Raw genomic sequence first — 19,859 nt, forward strand, 5'->3', positions numbered from 1 at the left:
ATAGAGACAGCAAACTGGATTGGGTTGTATCGCTCTTAGTCAAACCTTTCTGATAGCCTGGAGACAGGGACTTGGAAGTACAGTTAAAACAGTGGAGTGCACTGCCATAGAGTATACCCTATGGCCATTTGTTTCTATGGTCTAACAAGTCATTTAGAAATTTTCTAATAATTTTTGTGGGAAAGTTGTTTTCTACCTCAACATTATACCTACAGGAAAGGAGACAGATTACTGTGTTACACTGAAAGGAGCAGCGATTAGGATGAAGAGATTTTAACATGAGAGGTTATATGAGAAACTCAGGGAACAAAGGAGAGAAGAAAAGAGACAAGATTAATCATGAAAGAAGAGAACTGTAGTGACTGCTCAAGAACGTTTATGGGGACACAGCCAACATTTTCTGAAGGAGGAAAGTCTACCAATTACACAAGTGGGAATTCTAGCTACAGACTGTTGTTTATTCATTCTAATTACTATTCCTTGATTATGTCACTTAGGCTTGTGAATTCTATGGTTATGTCATGAATCCAGCAAATTTGTAATATAAACAAGAAATAGCGACAGAAAATATTACATCTTTTATATCTATTCCTCACTGCACTGAGAAAAAATGCTGGGTGAATCACTGATAATCAATAACAATAAGGGGATAAATGAAGTTCAGAGAATTTAGCAACAGTAATGAAGTGTATTTTGTGTCTATGAACAAAAGGTTAAATTGATTATAGATAATCACACTATTGATTATAGATAATTTACACTAAGTAATAAAAAACTAAAGAGGTAAAGGATAGTTTTATCATAGAGATAGGGAGAAAAAAATAAGACAGGCCTTCTGTAGCAAAATTTATTTAATCAAACAATCATGTTTTAAAAATTACTTTAAATATGCTTAATTTTAACTGTGCTCAGAAGCAGCCAGCCAGCACACATTATTTAGTTGTCAATTCTAAGATTCTTTAAAACATAGGCCATGTTCATTCTTGTTTAGTATAATACCCACATAGACTAAAATGAACCTAGACGCTTTCACACCTTCAAGACTGATCATAGACCTAAATATCAAATCTAGAATTTTAAAGCTTCAGAAAAAAATACAGGAGAATATCTTTCCATCTTTGGATAAGCAAATATTTGTCAGACTGTTTACAAAGCACTAAAAAATAAAATATTAATTAAATTGGACTTTGTCAAAATTTAAAACTTCAGCTAATCTAAAGAAAGTGAAAGAAAATGAAAAAGCAAGTCATAGATTGAAAGAAAACATTTGTAATGTATATATTTGTTAAAAAATGGTATAAAGATTGTATAAATACACATATAACTTATAAAGACAAATGAAACACCCAATTAAAAAACAGGAAAATATTTGAACATGTTATAAGATATATCGATAAAGGGTCAGTAAGTACATAAAAAAGTGACTAGTGATCACAAAGATGAAAAATAAAAACAATGAAGATTGACATTCTCAAATATTATTGAAGATGTGGAATAATCAGAGCTCCCATACAATGATGGTGTAATAAAAATGGGGCAACCACTTTGGAAACCTGTTTGGGAGTTTTTAAAATGAAATTAAACATATATTTACCCAGTAACTCAACAATTTCCCTGCTAGATATTTATCTAAGACAAATGAAAATGTATCCACAAAAAGACTTATGCATGAATGTTCGTTGTATCTTTACGAAGAGTATCCCAAAACTTAAAACAGTCCAAATGTTCATCAACAGGAGAATGAACAATTCATAAAATAAAATGTTACTCAGCAACAAAAAGGAACAAACTGTTGGCACACACAATGTGGATGAATCTTACAAACATTATGCTGAGTGAAAAAGACCAGAAAGAAAACAATACATATTGTAACATTCAATTTATATGAATATTTAGAAGGGGCAAAACTAATTCCTGATGAAGTAAACTAGTAGTTGCTTGTGAAGATAGACATTGACTGGAAAGAAATACTATAGAACTTTCTGGGGTTATAAAAATGTATATTAATAAGGGTGTGGGTTACATGAGTATATTTTATCAATACTTAATTTACTGCTTAAGATGTAAATACTTAGCTGTAGAAAATGTATGCCTCAATTTTAAAGTTTGAACTTTAATAACATACTTATTAATTTAAACAATTCAAAATATATTTCAATGTTTTCTCCTTTAGTCAACATCAAGAACGAGATGTGCATATATAAATATGCACACTTAAAGTTTGCTTCTATTGATTTAGAGCTATTATCTGGACAATAAAATAATTGTTTAGAAAAAAATTAATTTTGATATACACACAATTATTTACATGTCATATTTTTTAACTTGAAAAAGTACTTTTTTCTTCACAATTGCTTTTTCATTATTATTTTAGTATGTAAACTTAGATTGTAAATTTGAAAAGTTCAAATATAAACTTTCATGATATGGTTCTGATTCATTTGAAGGTCTAAATTATTGAGCTTGAAATTAGTCAATGTTCATTTTTATATTGACACATATCTCTTGCAGTTTGAAATTTAAACTCTAGATCATTAGGTGATATATAGTGGGAAAATATTCTTGAAATTTGGAAGAGGTGTAAAGGAACCAGAATATATTTTTTTCTAATGCCACTGGATGTTAAAGGTAAAAGTCTTAGAAATCGAAGACTAGCAAAAAAGGAAAAAAATCCTCATAACCCCATCACCATGAGATGACCACGGTTGCCATTTTGTAATAAATCCTTCAGTTCACAAATACACAAAGACAGACAGACACAACATGTACAAGCTGTATTATTATATTATTATATGTACTGTTTTGAAATCTGTTTTTTACTCTAGCCGGTAATATGTCATGAACATTTACCCCATCCATAAATTATTCTTATAAGCCTTGTTTTCTAATTGCTGCATTTTCTCCTTTGCTTATTAATCACTCTCTATCTTTAAACATTCATGATTTTGCTACTTTAAAAAAAAACAGCAAAGAAAATCTAACATGGAGAGGCAGATATTTAGAGTTTTATTTATGATAAATTCCTTTGATATCTAATACAGTTATCTTTCAGAAATCATGCACAGACTGATATTCCCACTAGTCAGGCAGAAAAGTACCAAAATATCTTCACTGACAGTGTTTACAATTTTTCAAGTCTTAGACAGTTTTCTGTTTGAAAATAATTACATAGTTACTTTTACTTATTTTTTCAAATCACTAGAAAGATTTATTTTTACTAGTTACTTATTGTATGTTAGCATTTTAACATTTTCCTTATGTGAACTCACTGTTTGTATTTTTGTGTATTTCTATATATATGATTATAATTTTCATATTAATTTCTAAAAGTTGTTTATATTAAACACATCAAGCCTTTGTGTTTCATATGTGTATGTGTATATACATGTGTGTGTGTGTATATATATATATATATATATATATATATATATATATATATAGCAAATTATTTCCTCTGATAATTCTTTAAATATTTATTTTGTTTGAAGTATATTTTAATCACAGAAAATGTTTTTATTAATGGAACCATATCTTATCTCTTTCTATACATTTTTTGTCATGCTTTATAATAATATGAAATATTTATCATGTTTCTTTTTTTTAATATTTTATTTTATTTTATTTTTTAAAGATTTGATGAAAGTTCATAATAATGCAGTTGACAAGAAAATTAGTTATTTCTGAGATATACATTTTAAAGTAATAACTAGGATTATGACTTATAACATTATACCAGAACATATAAGATTTTTAGAAATTTCATGTAATGTCTGAAACATTTATATTAACATATTTCCATGCAAATAACCCAATGAAAGTTTAGTATTAGTTGTTTTGTTTGGTTTTTTTTTTATACTGCAGGTTCTTATTAGTCATCAATTTTATACACATCAGTGTATACATGTCAATCCCAATCGCCCAATTCAGCACACCACCATCCCCACCCCACCACAGTTTTCCCCCCTTGGTGTCCATATGTCTGTTCTCTACATCTGTGTCTCAACTTCTGCCCTGCAAGCCAGCTCATCTGTACCATTTTTCTAGGTTCCACATACATGCGTTAATATACGATATTTGTTTTTCTCTTTCTGACTTACTTCACTCTGTATGACAGTCTCTAGATCCCTCCACGTCTCAACAAATGACTCAATTTCGTTCCCTTTTATGGCTGAGTAATATTCCACTGAATATAGGTACCACAATTTCTTTATCCATTCATCTGTTGATGGGCATTTAGGTTGCTTCCATGACCTGGTTATTGTAAATAGTGCTGCAGTGAACATTCGGGTGCATGTGTCTTCTTGAATTATGGTTTTCTCTGGGTATATGCCCAGTAGTGGGATTGCTGGGTCATATGGTAATTCTATTTTTAGTTTTTTAAGGAACCTCCATATTGTTCTCCATAGTGGCTGTATCAATTTACATTCCCACCAACAGTGCAAGAGGGTTCCCTTTTCTCCACACCCTCTCCAGCATTTGTTGTTTGTAGATTTGCTGATGATGCCCATTCTAACTGGTGTGAGATGATACCTCATTGTAGTTTTGATTTGCATTTCTCTAATAATTAGTGATGTTGAGCATCTTTTCATGTGCTTCATGGCCATCTGAATGTCTTCTTTGGAGAAATGTCTATTTAGGTCTTCTGCCCATTTTTGGATCGGGGTGTTTGTTTCTTTAATATTGAGCTGAATGAGCTGTTTATATATTTTGGAGATTAATCCTTTGTCCGTTGATTCGTTTGCAAATATTTTCTCCCATTCTGAGGGTTGTCTTTTCGTCTTGTTTATGGTTCCTTTGCTGTGCAAAAGCTTTGAAGTTTCATTAGGTCTCATTTGTTTATTTTTGTTTTTATTTCCATTACTCTAGGAGGTGGATCAAAAAAGATCTTGCTGTGATTTATGTCAAAGAATGTTCTTCCTATGTTTTCCTCTAAGAGTTTTATAGTGTCCAGTCTTACATTTAGGTCTCTAATCCATTTTGAGTTTATTTTTGTGTATGGTGTTAGGGAGTATTCTAATTTTATTCTTTTACATGTAGCTGTCCAGTTTTCCGAGCATCACTTATTGAAGAGGCTGTCTTTTCTCCATTGTCTATCTTTTCCTCCTTTGTCATAGATTAGTTGACCATAGGTGCGTGGGTTTATCTCTGGGCTTTCTATCTTGTTCCATTGATCTATGTTTCTGTTTTTGTGCCAGTACCATATTGTCTTGATGACTGTAGCTTTGTAGTATAGTCTGAAGTCAGGGAGTCTGATTCCTCCAGCTCCGTTTTTTTCCCTCAAAACTGCTTTGGCTATTCGGGGTCTTTTGTGTCTCCATACAAATTTTAAGATGATTTTTTCTAGCTCCGTAAAAAATGCCATTGGTAATTTGATAGGGATTGCATTGAATCTGTAGATTGCTTTGGGTAGTATAGTCATTTTCACAATGTTGATTCTTACAATCCAAGAACATGGTATATCTCTCCATCTGTTGGTATCATCTTTAATTTCTTTCATCAGTGTCTTATAGTTTTCTGCATACAGGTCTTTTGTCTCCCTAGGTAGGTTTATTCCTAGGTATTTTATTCTTTTTGTTGCAATGGTAAATGGGAGTGTTTCCATAATTTCTCTTTCAGATTTTTCATCATTAGTGTATAGGAATGCAAGAGATTTCTGTGCATTAATTTTGAATCCTGCAACTTTACCATATTCATTAATTAGCTCTAGCAGTTTTCTGGTGGCAGTTTTAGGATTCTCTATGTATAGTATCATGTCATCTGCAAACAGTGACAGTTTTATTTCTTCTTTTCCAATTTGTATTCCTTTTATTTCTTTTTCTTCTCTGATTGCCATGGCTAGGACTTCCAGAACTATGTTGAATAATAGTGGTGAGAGTGGACATCCTTGTCTCGTTCCTGATCTTAGAGGAAATGCTTTCAGTTTTTCACCATTGAGAATGATGTTTGCTGTGGGTTTGTCATATATGGCCTTTATTATGTTGAGGTAGGTTCCCTCTATGCCCACTTTCTAGAGAGTTTTTATCATAAATGGGTGTTGAATTTTGTCAAAAGCTTTTTCTGCATCTATTGAGATGATCATATGGTTTTTATTCTTCAGTTTGTTAATATGGTGTATCACATTGATTGATTTGCATATATTGAAGAATCCTTGCATCCCTGGGATAAATCCCACTTGATCGTGGTGTATGATCCTTTTAATGTGTTGTTGGATTCTGTTTGCTAGTATTTTGTTGAGGATTTTTGCATCTATATTCATCAGTGATATTGGTCTGTAATTTTCTTTTTTTGTAGTGTCTTTGTCTGGTTTTGGTATCAGGGTGATGGTGGCCTCATAGAATGAGTTTGGGAGTGTTCCTTCCTCTGCAATTTTTTGGAAGAGTTTGAGAAGGATAGGTGTTAGCTCTTCTCTAAATGTTTGATAGAATTCACCTGTGAAGCCATCTGGTCCTGGACGTTTGTTTGCTGGAAGATTTTTAATCACAGTTTCAATTTCATTACTTGTGATTGGTCTGTTCATATTTTCTGTTTCTTCCTGGTTTAGTCTTGGAAGGTTGTGCCTTTGTAAGAATTTGTCCATTTCTTCCAGGTTGTCCATTTTATTGGCATAAAGTTGCTTGTAGTAGTCTCTTAGGATGCTTTGTATTTCTGTGGTGTCTGTTGTAACTTCTCCTCTTTCATTTCTGATTTTGTTGATTTGAGTCCTCTCCCTCTTTTTCTTGATGAGTCTGGCTAATGGCTTATCAATTTTGTTTATTTTCTCAAAGAACCAGCTTTTAGTTTTATTGATCTTTGCTATTGTTTTCTTTGTTTCTATTTCATTTATTTCTGCTCTGATCTTTATGATTTCTTTCCTTCGACTAACTTTGGGTTTTGTTTGTTCTTCATTCTCTAGTTCCTTTAGGTGTAGGTATACATTTTTTGTCATGCTTTATAATAATATGAAATATTTATCATGTTTCTTTTAGTATCTTCTGTGATATAGTCTTCTCCTATTTCTCAGAATTCATATAGAATTTGTTCCAATGTCTTCTACTCTTATATCAGCCAATACCACATTCTAATTATTGGGGTTTTTTTACACATTTTTATCTTACAGTTTAAACTCTTTTGACTTATACTCAAATATTTTCCTGGTACTTTTTATGTGATAGTTTCTCAAACTATCGTATCGTTTTTTCAAGTAACACAAAATACATTAGGAGTTTTGGATAATACTGTATTTTAATTTCAAAGAATGAGAGCTTTATAATATGTAGTAATTATAACCACGAATATAGTGCGGATCTCCATTTTCCAACTTTATACCTTACAGCACTATATTACAATTTTTTATCATTTAGATTCTGTATAATACTCATCAAATTTATATCAACAAATTACTACTTTTGTTACTATTTGCACTATAATATGCTTTCAATTTTTCTCATTCAGCTTTAAGGACATACATAGGCTCAAAGTGAAGGGATAGAGAAGGATATTCCATGGAAATTTTAAAATAAATTTGTAAATAAATATCAAATATAAATAATTGATTATTATTATTATTAATTGATTATTATCATGAAGTCATAATGTAGTACTGGTCACAACATAAACTTTATCTTCTTAAATTATGTACTTCATTTTTATTTCTTTTTATTATTATTATTTTTTCTTGAGAATTCTAAATTCTTTTTTTTCTTTTTTTTTAAACATCTTTATTGGAGTATAATTGCTTTAACATGGTGTGTTAGTTTCTGCTTTATAACAAAGTGAACCAGCTATACGTATACATATATCCCCATTTCTCCTCCCTCTTGCGTTTCTCTCCCACCCTCCCTATCCCACTGCTCTAGGTGGTCACAAAGCACTGAGCTGATCTCCCTGTGCTATGCGGCTGCTTCCCACTAGCTATCTATTTTAACATTTGGTAGTATATATAAGTCCATGCCACTCTCTCGCTTATCCTTGCCCCTCCCCATGTCCTCAAGTCCATTCTCTACGTCTGCATCTTTATTCCTGTCCTGCCCCTAGGTCCTTCATAATCTTTTTTTTTTTTTTAGATTCCATATATATGTGTTAGCATACGGTGTTTGTTTTTCTCTTTCTGGCTTACTTCACTCTGTATGACAGACTCTAGGTCCATCCACCTCACTACAAATAACTGAATTTCATTTCATTTTATGGCTGAGTAATATTCCATTGTATATATGTGCCACATCTTCTTTATCCATTCATCTGTCGATGGACACTTAGGTTGCTTCCATGTCCTGGCTATTGTAAACAGAGCTGCAATGAATATTTTGGTACATGACTCTTTCTGAATTATGGTTTTCTCAGGGTATATGCCCAGTAGTGGGATTGCTGGGTCGTATGGTAGTTCTATTTTTAGTTTTTTAAGAAACCTCCATACTGTTCTCCATAGTGGCTGTATCAATTTACATTCCCACCAGCACCGCAAGAGGGTGCCCTTTTCTCCACACCCTCTCCAGCATTTATTGTTTGTAGATTTTTTGATGATGCCCATTGTGCCTGGTGTGAGGTGATACCTCATTGTGCTTTTGATTTGCATTTTTCTAATGATTAGTGATGTTGAGCATCCTTTCATGTGTTTGTTGGCAATCTGTATATCTTCTTTGAAGAAATGTCTATTTAGGTCTTCTGCCCATTTTTGGATTGGGTTGTTTGTTTATTGATATTGAGCTGCATGAGCTGCTTGTAAATTTTGGAGATTAATCCTTTGTCAGTTGCTTCATTTGCAAATATTTTCCCGCATTCTGAGGGTTGTCTTTTTATCTTGTTTATGGTTTCCTTTGCTATGCAAAAGCTTTTAAGTTTCATTAGGTCCCATTTGTTTACTTTTGTTTTTATTTTCATTTCTCTAGGAGGTGGGTCATAAAGGATCTTGCTGTGATTTATGTCACAGAGTGTTCTGCCTATGTTTTCCTCTAAGAGTTTGATAGTGTCTGGCCTTACATTTAGGTCTTTAATCCATTTTGAGTTTATTTTTGTATATGGTGTTAGGGAGTCTTCTAACTTCATTCTTTTACATGTAGATGTCCACTTTTCCCAGCACCACTTATTGAAGACACTGTCTTTTCTCCATTGTATATTCTTGCCTCCTTTATCAAAGATAAGGTGACCATACGTGTGTGGGTTTATCTCTGGGCATTCTCCCCTGTTCCATTTATCTATATTTCTGTTTTTGTGCCAGTACCATACTGTCTTGATTCCTGTAGCTTTGTATTATAGTCTGAAGTCAGGGATTCTGATTCCTCCAGCTCTGATTTTCTTTCTCAGCTTGCTTTGGCTATTCGGGGTCTTTTGTGTTTCCATACAAATTGTGAAATTTTTTGTTCTAGTTCTGTGAAAAATGCCATTGGTAGTTTGATAGGGATTGCATTGAATCTGTAGATTGCTTTGGGTAGTATAGTCATTTTCACAATGTTGATTCTTCCAATCCAAGCACATGGTATATCTCTCCATCTGTTTGTATCATCTTTAATTTCTTTCATCAGTGTCTTATAGCTTTCTGTATAGAGGGCTTTTGTCTCCTTAGGTAGGTTTATTCCTAGGTATTTTATTCTTTTTGTTGCAATGGTAAATGGGAGTGTTTCCTTAATTTCTCTTTCAGATTTTTCATCATTAGTGTGTAGTAATGCAAGAGATTTCTGTGCATTAATTTGGTATCCATCTACTTTACCAAATTCATTGATTAGCGCTAGTAGTTTTCTGGTAGAGTAGTTTTCTTTAGGATTCTCTATGTATAGTATCATGTCATCTGCAAATAGCAACAACTTTAGTTCTTCTTTACTGATTTGGATTTCTTTTATTTATTTTTCTTCTTCGATTGCTGTGGCTAAAACTTCCAAAACTATGTTGAATAATAGTGGTGAGAGTGGTCAACCTTGTCTTGTTCCTGATCTTCCTGGAAATGGTTTCTGTTTTTCACCATTGAGAACGATGTTGGCTGTGGGTTTGTCATATATAGCCCTTATTATGTTGAGGTAAGCCCTCTATGCCTACTCTCTGGAAGGTTTTTATCATAAATGAGTGTTGAATTTTGTCAAAAGCTTTTTCTGCATCTATTGAGATAATCATATGGCTTTTATCCTTCAGTTTGTTAATATGGTGTATCACATTGATTGATTTGCATATGTTGAAGAATCCTTGCATTCCTGGGATAAAACACTCTTGATCATCTTGTATGATCCTTTTAATGTGCTGTTGGATTCTGTTTGCTATTATTTTGTTGAGGATTTTTACATGTATGTTCATCAGTGATATTGGCCTGTTGTTTCCTTTCTTTGTGACATCTTTCTCTGGTTTTGGTATCAGGGTGATGACGGTCTTGTAGAATGAGTTTGGGAGTGTTCCTTCCTCTGCAATTTTTTGGAAGAGTTTGAGAAGCATAGGTGTTAGCTCTTCTCTAAGTGTTTGATAGAATTCGCCTGTGAAGCCATCTGGTTCTGGGCTTTTGTTTGTTGGAAGATTTTTAATCACAGTTTCAATTTCAGTGCTTGGGATTGGTCTGTTTCTATTTTCTATTTTTTCCTGGTTCAGTCTCAGAAGGTTGTGCTTTTCTAAGAATTTGTCCATTTGTTCAGGTTGTCCATTTTATTGGCGTATAGTTGCTTGTAGTAATCTCTCATGATCCTTTGTATTTCTGCAGTGTCAGTTGTTACTTCTCCTTTTTCATTTATAATTCTATTGATTTGAGTCTTCTCTTGATGAGTCTGGCAAATGGTTTATCAATTTTATTTATCTTCTTAAAGAACCAGCTGTTAGTTTTACTGATCTTTGCTTTGTTTCCTTCATTTTTTTTCCGTTTATTTCTGATCTGATCTTTATGATTTCTTTCCTTCTGCTAACTTTGGGGTTTTTTTTTTTTTCCTTCATTCTCTAATTGCTTTAGGTTTAACGTTAGTTTGTTTATTTGAGATGTTTCTTGTTTCCTGAGGTAGAATTATATTGCTATAAACTTCTGTCTTAGAACTGCTTTTGCTGCATCCCATAGGTTTTGGGCCGTCATGTTTTAATTGTCATTTGTTTCTAGGTATTTTTTATTTCTTCTTTGATTTCTTCAGTGATCTCTCGGTTATTAAGTAGTGTATTGTTTAGCCTCCATGTGTTTGTATTTTTTACAGATTTTTTTCCCATAATTGATATCTAGTCTCATAGCGTTGTTGTCGGAAAGGATACTTGATACGATTTCAATTTTCTTAAATTTACCAAGGCTTGATTTGTGACCCAAGATATGATCTAATCTGCAGAATGTTCCATGTGCACTTTAGAAGAAAGTGTATTCTGTTGTTTTTGGATGGAATGTCCTATAAATATCAATTAAGTCCATCTTGTTTAATGTATCATTTAAAGCTTGTCTTTCCTTATTTATTTTCATTTTGGGTGATCTGTCCATTGGTGAAAGTGAGGTGTTAAAGTCCCCTACAATGATTGAGTTACTGTCGATTTCCCCTTTTATTCCTGTTAGCATTTGCCTTATGTACTGAGGTGCTCCTATGTTGGATGTATAAATATTTACAATTGTTATATCTTCTTCTTCGATTGATCCCTTGTTCATTATGTAGTGTCCTTCTTTGTCTCCTGTAATAGTCTTTATTTTAAAGTCTATTTTGTCTGATATGAGAATTGCTACTCCAGCTTTCTTTTGATTTCCATTTGCATGGGATATCTTTTTCAATCCCCTCAATATCAGTCTGTATGTGTCCCTAGGTCTGAAGTGAGTCTCTTGTAGACAGCATATATATGGGTCTTGTTTTTGTATCCATTCAGCCAGTCTGTGTCTTTTGGTTGGAGCATTTGATCCATTTACATTTAAGGTAGTTATCAATATGTATGTTCCTATTACCATTTTCTTAATTGTTCTGTGTTTGTTATTGTAGGTCTCTTCCTTCTCTTGTGTTTCCTGCCTAGAGAAATTCCTTTAGCATTTGTTGTAAAACTGGTTTGATGATGCTGAATTCTCTTCACTTTTGCTTTTCTATTAAAGTTTTTATTTCTCCGTCAAATCTGAATGAGATCTTTGCTGGGTAGAGTAATATTGGTTGTAGTTTTTTCCCTTTCATCACTTTAAATATGTCCTGCCATTCCCTTCTGGCTTGCAGAGTTTCTGCTTAAAGATCAGCCGTTAATCTTATGGGGATTCCCTTGTATGTTATTTGTTGTTTTCCTTTGCTGCTTTTAATATTTTTTTCCTTGTATTTAATTTTTGCTAATTTGATTAATATGTGTCTTGGCATGTTTATCCTTGGATTTATCCTGTATGGGACTCTCTGCACTGCCTGGACTTGATTAACTATTTCCTTTCCCATATTAGGTAAGTTTTCAACTATAATCTCTTCAAATATTTTCTCAGTCCCTTTCTTTTTCTCTTCTTCTTCTGGGACCCCTATAATTCGAATGTTGGTGCTTTTAATGTTGTCCCAGAGGTCTCGGAGACTGTCCTTAATTCTTTTCATTCTTTTTTCTTTATTCTGCTCTATAGTAGTTACTTCCACTATTTTATCTTCCAGGTCACTTATCCATTCTTCTGCCTCAGTTATTCTGCTATTGATTCCTTCTAGAGAATTTTAAATTTCATTTATTGTGTTGTTCATCATTGTTTGCTTTTTAGTTTTTTTAGGTCCTTGTTAAACGTTTCTGTATTTTCTCCATTCTGTTTTCAAGATTTTGGATCATCTTTACTCTCATTACTCTGAATTCTTTTTCAGCTAGACTGCCTATTTCCACTTCATTTGTTTGGTCTGGTGGGTTTTTACCTTGCTCCTTCATCTGCTGTGTGTTTCTCTGTCTTCTCATTTTGCTTAACTTACTGTGTTTTGGGTCTCTTTTTCACAGGCTGCTGGTTTGTAATTCCTGTTGTTTTGGTGTCTGCCCCCAGTGGGTAAGGTTGGTTCAGTGGGTTGTGTAGGCTTCCTGGTGGAGGGGACTGGTGCCTGTGTTCTGGTGGATGAGGCTGGATCTTGTCTTTCTGGTGTTCAGGACCGCGTCTGATGGTGTGTTTTGGGGTGTCTGTGACCTTATTTTGATCTTAGGCAGCCTCTCTACTAATGGGTGGGGTTGTGTTCCTGTCTTCCTAGTTGTTTGGCATAGGATGTCCAGCACTGTAGCTTGCTGGTCATTGAGTGGAGCTGGGTCTTAGCATTGAGATGGAGATCTCTGGGAGAGCTTTCACCGTTTGATATTATGTGGAGCTGGGAGGTCTCTGGTGGACCAATGTCCTGAACTCGGCTCTCCCACTTCAGAGGCACAGGCCTGACAAATCGCCGGAGCACCAAGACCCTGTCAGCCACATGGAAAAAGAGAAAAAGGAGAAAAAAATATATCTCCTTGCTCCCAAAGTCCACTGCTTCAATTTAGGGATGATTCGTTTTCTAGTCAGGTATTCCACAGATGCAGGGTACGTCAAGTTGATTATCGAGATTTCATCCACTGCTCCTGAAGCTGCTGGGAGAGATTTCCCTTTCTCTTCTTTGTTCGCACATCTCCTGGCGTTCAGCTTTGGATATGGCCCCTCCTCTGTGTGTAGGTCGCCCTAGGGTGTCTGTTCCCACCCTGACAGGACGGGGTTAAAGTAGCAGCTGATTAGGGGGCTCTGGCTCACTCGGGCCAGGGGAGGAAGGCGGGGTACGGAATGCGTGGCAAGCCTGCGGTGGCTGAGGCCAGCGAGACGTTGCAACAGCCTGAGGCCCACCTTGTTCTCCTGGGGAAGTTGTCCCTGGATCACGGCACCCTGGCAGTTGCGGGCTGCACAGGCTCCCGGGAGGGGAGGTGTGGATAGTGACCTGTGCTTGCACACAGGCTTCTTGGAGCCTTTAGCAGCAGCCTTGGCATTTCATGTCCGTCTCTGGGGTCCGTGCTGGTAGCCGCAGCTCACGCCCATCTTTGGAGCTTGTTTAGGCAGTGCTCTGAATTGCCTCTCCTCACACACAGTGAAACAATGATCTCTTGCCTCTTAGGCAGTTCCAGACTTTTTCCCGGACTCCCTCCTGGCTAACTGTAGAGCACTAGCCCCCTTCAGGCTGTCTTCACGCAGCCAACCCCAGTCCTCTCCAGGGATCTGACCCCCGAAGCCAGAACCTCAGCTCCCAGCCCCTACCCGTCCTGGCGGGTGAGCAGACAAGCCTCTTGGGCTGGTGAGTGCTGTTCGGCACCCATCCTCTGTGCGGGAATCTCTTTGCTGTGCTCTCCTCCGTGGCTCTGAAGCTTTCCCCCCACCGCCCCCCGTGTCCGCCAATGAAGGGGCTTCCTAGTGTGTGGAAACTTTTCCTCCTCCCCAGCTCCCTCCCAGTGGTGCAGGTCCAGTCCCTGTCCCTATTCTTTTGTCTCTGTTTTATCTTTTTTCTTTTGCCCTACTCAGGTACGTGGGGAGTTTCTTGCCTTTTGGGAAGTCTGAGGTCTTCTACCAGCGTTCAGTAGGTGTTGTGTAGGAGGTGTTCCACATGTAGATGTATTTGTGGGGAGGAAGGTGATCTCTACATCTTACTCTTCCGCCATCTTGAAGGTCTCTCTGTACTTCATTTTTAAATTACAAAGAGATAATTTATCTAGAAAATTAATTATTCTTAAAACTAACTTTGTTTTTAATAGTAAAATATGTGAATAAAATATTTTGATGCTATGATATATTCTGTCATTTGACTGATACTCCGCCTTCTCCATGCCACTTTTCATGATTGAAGTTAGAATGAAATGCTCTTTTTCCAGAACACTTTTCACCTAGGAGTGGTAATGTGAAGCTGTTATCTGAATTAATGCTAATTCTGATATCTGCATTAATTATGAAAGGAAAAACCAATATATTTTATAATAGGAGAATAATTAAATGAACCATGCTTATAGTAAGACAAGTATCCACTAAATTTGATACTTACAATAATTCTAATCACATGTGAAATATGTATATATTATTGCAAGGAGACTAAATATGAACATAAAATAGCATGTATAGTATGGTCCTAAATATACAAATATATGTCTCTGCTTCATGAGATTGAGTGCTTTTTTTTTTCTTTTTACCTTTTGTTATAACTTTTCTATTGAGAAAATACAATATTAGCATAAAAAAGTAAGCAAAGCTTACAATTCCTCTTTTTACGTCAAGCAGACCAAATTTGTTTTAAGCTAAAGATATAACTAAAGGAGTTCTCTAATGGTGCATTGCTGTAAGTATCAAATTCAGCCACCAGTATCAGTTTTTATTTAATAAATTAAAAAACTTAGAGGAAAACAAGCAGAATCTTCAATAACTGGAGTTATAGAAAATAGTTTAAATATAGGAAATTGTGATCACCAAACCCAATATACCTCTTATGCAAGCAAGTATAAGACCTACAAATCATCTTTTCTGTGTTATTACAATGCAAGTATAGCAAGCTGATTTTAAAAAGTCTATTGGAGTTCACAGAAAGTAACAAAACATGATTATCAATTTCTGAAAGATAGAGAATAGCAGACATACCATAAGGACATGTATTAAGTGAGGATGTGAGAGAAAGAAAAAGCAAGAAAGCAGTGAGTCAAAGGGACAAACACAAAAATAAATCAAACTGCCAGGAGCTGATTAGACTTCTAATCAAAGAGCAGACTGTGTACAAACACAGTCTGGAAGGAGCTGTAGGTTATACACTGGATTTTTTCCCCCAGTCTTGCTAATTAAAATCAGCTCTATAATATTAGCAACAGTATTTCTTTAGGCATAAATACCAATAGATATATTGTACATCAACAATGACCAACATGCTATAGAGAACATTAGAACTGAGTTCATAAAACAAGTACCAAGAATAAACTTATAATTTATATTTCTGTTTATATCTTTATATGTTCTACTATACAGTTTAAAAAAATTGTTATTTATCTAATTCATTAAATTTTACCTAATATTGCTAAGAAAAAATAGGCTTTAATCAATAAATAAACCATGGAGATATATATATATTACTTATTTATATATATAATTTTTTTTTGTAATTAATCAATTAATTAATTGATTGATTTATTACAAGCGTAAGCTCAGAACTCAGACAAATCTGGGTTGCAGTAATGATCCTGCCTCTGGCTACTTTTAACAGTGTTAACCTTGGGCAAGTAATGTAAGTCTCATTTTCCAAGCTGTAAAATGATGATGATAATAGTAGGAATCTTTTCACATTGTTTGAACAGGGGAGAAGTTAAATATAACAAATACAATATACGGTGTGTAATCCTTATATATGCTCTGTAAATTAAATGTTGTTATTCCCTATTTACAGATTAGGAAAGAAAGAATGGGAACAATAAATTTATTTTCCCCATCTTACCATCTTTTAACTTCCCAGAGGCCACAATTGCTTTAAAAAAAAAGAAGGGGGGTAAAATAAAAATATTTTCTCATTTTTGAGAGGATCTAGAGAGAATAGATCCTTGTACAAACAGTACTATCAATGAATTGATAGAAACTACCAGATAACATTTGGAGAGCTTTATTTTTTTTTCATATTTATACCAACTATATATCATACATTGCTGATGTAAAAGAAATATACAAAACTCTTTGTGCATTTAGTTTTATATACATCAATTTCGCTGACTTGAAAGTCTAAGAAGCATCTTCCGTTTTCTTTCATAGCCTGATTGGATGTGTACATGTGAAGGCAGACACCCACACCACACCTATATACACCCACTAGTGCAGGCAAGCACACACACACATGACATGCAGTGCTGGATGTTTTCTATCTTGACTTAGTGCTGTATCATTAACAAAAGACATGGAACTTTTAATGATACTAGCAATGATGATGAAATAGCACCATCGACGTGTCTGCCATACTGTATATCTTTGAAATGACTCGATATTAATAATTTAACAGAGTAAAAGGAAGTAGAAAATGAAGTTAGAAATCCTCAGTAAATAAATGTAGAGCAAAAAAAAAAAAAGAAAAGTAGAACCTCACCTGTAATCAATCTAGTGACCTTTTCGTTGTACGGACATGTGGTTGGAAACAACCCAGACATTTTTAAGTGTCATTCTGACTGCAAACAGTTGAAATGTATACTAAAAGCATTTTATATTCGTGCAGCAGTTTCATATACATTATCTCATGAGATATTCAGAAGAGCATAGTGAAATGGACAGTATTTTCTGTATTACTAATTCTTCCAGTTTAAACACAAACAGATGGTGTGGATTGCTCAAACAGCCAATGAACAACAAACCTAACCCTATAATGCAGGTCTTATCTCCTGGTCCAACAACTTTCCCACTATGTTACATGTTTTCTTACTAAAAGTGTAAGATAATATATATCAAATATTTATCTAAAATGGGAAAAATCAATGCAAAAGAATATGGAAGACTGGTGAATGTATAAAAACTTAATGTTGATAATCTGATTCCTGTAGATCAGGAAGGCAAGTACACAGTAACAACTACTAGAAAAAGTAACAGAATCACAGAATCATAACTCAAACATAGTCAAGTCTGTAAGGGTCTTTAATTCTTACAAATTATCTGCTTAGAATATTTTGAATTAGAATTAAAAAAAACCCACTATACTACAGTTAAGGAAAAATATGCATACATTGGTAAAAATCTAGGGCTAAATGAAATATGCAGTGTCTGGCATTTTTAATTTGTTGGTTGAATTAGAGTTCATTTATGTTTAAAAAGAGTTTTTGATAAGACAGCAAAAATTATCATCATATGTCTAGATATTCTATTTTCTAACAAGAAATTCTAAAGAAACACTTATAAACAATCAGTGTGCCAGCTAATTTTCATATCTGTTTTATCAACTAACTTAAAAATAAATAATTTCATTTGTGTGGACAGAATCATGAATGTCTCAGTTGATGATATGAAGGTCTACTTTTCAGATATTTAGACTTTATAAACCATACACATTATCTAAAATTAATGTATTCTGCTATCATATAAATATTGATTTTAAGTATTTTGCATATTGTTGTATATGAAAATTGGGTACATACCACTGAAAGACACGTTACATGTTAATCTTTCACTTTACTAAGAGTTATGCCCATAAAGAATGAAGCCCTGAGGTAAGAATTTTAAAAATCAAAATACCTTTAACCACTCTAAAGAGGTACAATTCAATTTAAATTCACTTTTTGCAGAGATAATATTAATATACTAGAGTTATGAAGTCAGACATATGGAGTTAATTTGTTCATGGGATGATATATTTCCAAATGAATAATAATTGGATGGCAAATATGACTTTATTATAATTGGACCACAAATGTTAAGCATCCTTTGTAAAATAAACTACTTTTACTCAATAAATATTTCCCTCCATTTTTCCATTCAAAATACACTAACCTTGTCCTAAAGTTTGTAGGATGAGGATGTCCATCATATAAGGATAAGTAGTCGTATTCTTCTTCTAGAGCAAACGACTGAAAAACAATTTGTATTCTATTTCGTTCTTCTGCTATTATTACCCATGTACAGTTTGCACCATTTGGATATCCATATGGAAAACCAGGGCTTTCTATAGTGCCATTAAGTCCTTTTAAAGTTCCACCACATGTATAAATAAATCCTGTAACAAAAGACAAATAAACAGACATTAATATTACATAAAATAAGAACAATCTAGAAGACATATTATTTGGAAAAAGCCTTTTGTTTTTCCAAGACCCATGTTACAATAATTTTGCAAATGACAATTTAAGAGCTAGGTAAATTATCTATTTTTTTTAAATAGGTAAAACATCAGTAGCAAAATACTAGAAGACGTGTCATTTATCATACATCTTGTGCTTAGTAATTATAAAACAGTTGATGAAATAAAATCCTCTACACTTCTGATTCATTATACATTACATGATCCAACATGCAAACACAATCCTAGAAGTAGTTCCAATCTAATTGGTATCTTCCCTGAAGTAGTTTCCAATCTAATTGTGGGCACTCATAAACAACATTTTGACTTTAATAATGTTAGTATGCATTTCGAGTCTTAAAAAATTAACTCCAGTTTTTCTTAGTAAATCATGCTAACTGTTTTGTGTATGCAAATCTCTACCATGCAGCCAATGTGCCTTAGGAAAATCTGTCCCACTCTGATTTTATCAGAGGGATAAAAGGCTCAGACCTAAAAAACAAAACAAAACAAAACCTATGTAATTGCTCTTTGACCAGAGCACAGTCCTAAACTAACCATATCAGAGTGACATCTAAGGTTGGGGAGAAAAATTGAGCCCTGGGCAACTGACAGCAGCCATCTTAAAAACTTCCCTACTAGTTCTATGGGAGGTCTAAATTATTGAGAGCTTGACTCTTGGAGATACCTAGAAAACACAGCATGTTTCTTGAAGAATTTTTTATAAGTATATAATATTCTGTAGTCATATTGGGTAATATAAAACCCTAAGATTTATAGAATGGTCAGAGAAGATGGTCCCCGGCATGTACCTAGACTGGTTGGTACGTGCAATTAAAGCTTGGATCTAATTGCATGAGGCAGGCAGCCATGGTTTTGATACCGGAAAAGGTTTATCAAAAGTCCAGGCTCTCGTTCAACTTGTCCAAAAGAATTTGGTCAAAGGACACAAAACACCAAGGAAAAAATAAACACACACGCTGAGGCTGAGGAGCAAAGAGAGCAAAGAAGCAGTTTACTGAGGCAAAAGTGAAAGTTGCACACTCTAAGGAGAAGAGTGTGGGCATCCTCCTGAGTGAAGAGCTGCACTACAGGGTTGGTGATCCCCCTTTTTATTTTATTTTTAGCCCTTTGAGTGGGTGGAGGGTCTTTTTGATTATGGGTGGAATATTCATTGAGGGGAGGGTTGAGGTGTGGCCTGGATTGCACCAGGTTGCATCAGCTTCTCATCCTGCGCATGCATTTGTC

The 19,859-nt window shown here is 34.3% G+C and overlaps 1 protein-coding gene across 3 annotated transcripts in view; it reads right to left on the bottom strand.

Annotated features, from left to right (window-relative positions):
- Positions 1-19,859, bottom strand: part of CSMD3 (CUB and Sushi multiple domains 3) — a 1,197,799-nt gene that overhangs the window by 1,043,072 nt on the left and 134,868 nt on the right. For all 3 annotated transcript variants that reach the window (XM_061171997.1, XM_061171996.1, XM_061171995.1), the window contains exon 2: positions 18,326-18,548. In XM_061171997.1, the coding sequence (XP_061027980.1) occupies positions 18,326-18,548 (223 nt within the window). The remainder of the gene's footprint in view (positions 1-18,325; positions 18,549-19,859) is intronic.

Source organism: Eubalaena glacialis, chromosome 17, assembly GCF_028564815.1.
Source record: "Eubalaena glacialis isolate mEubGla1 chromosome 17, mEubGla1.1.hap2.+ XY, whole genome shotgun sequence".
NCBI lineage: Eukaryota > Metazoa > Chordata > Mammalia > Artiodactyla > Balaenidae > Eubalaena > Eubalaena glacialis.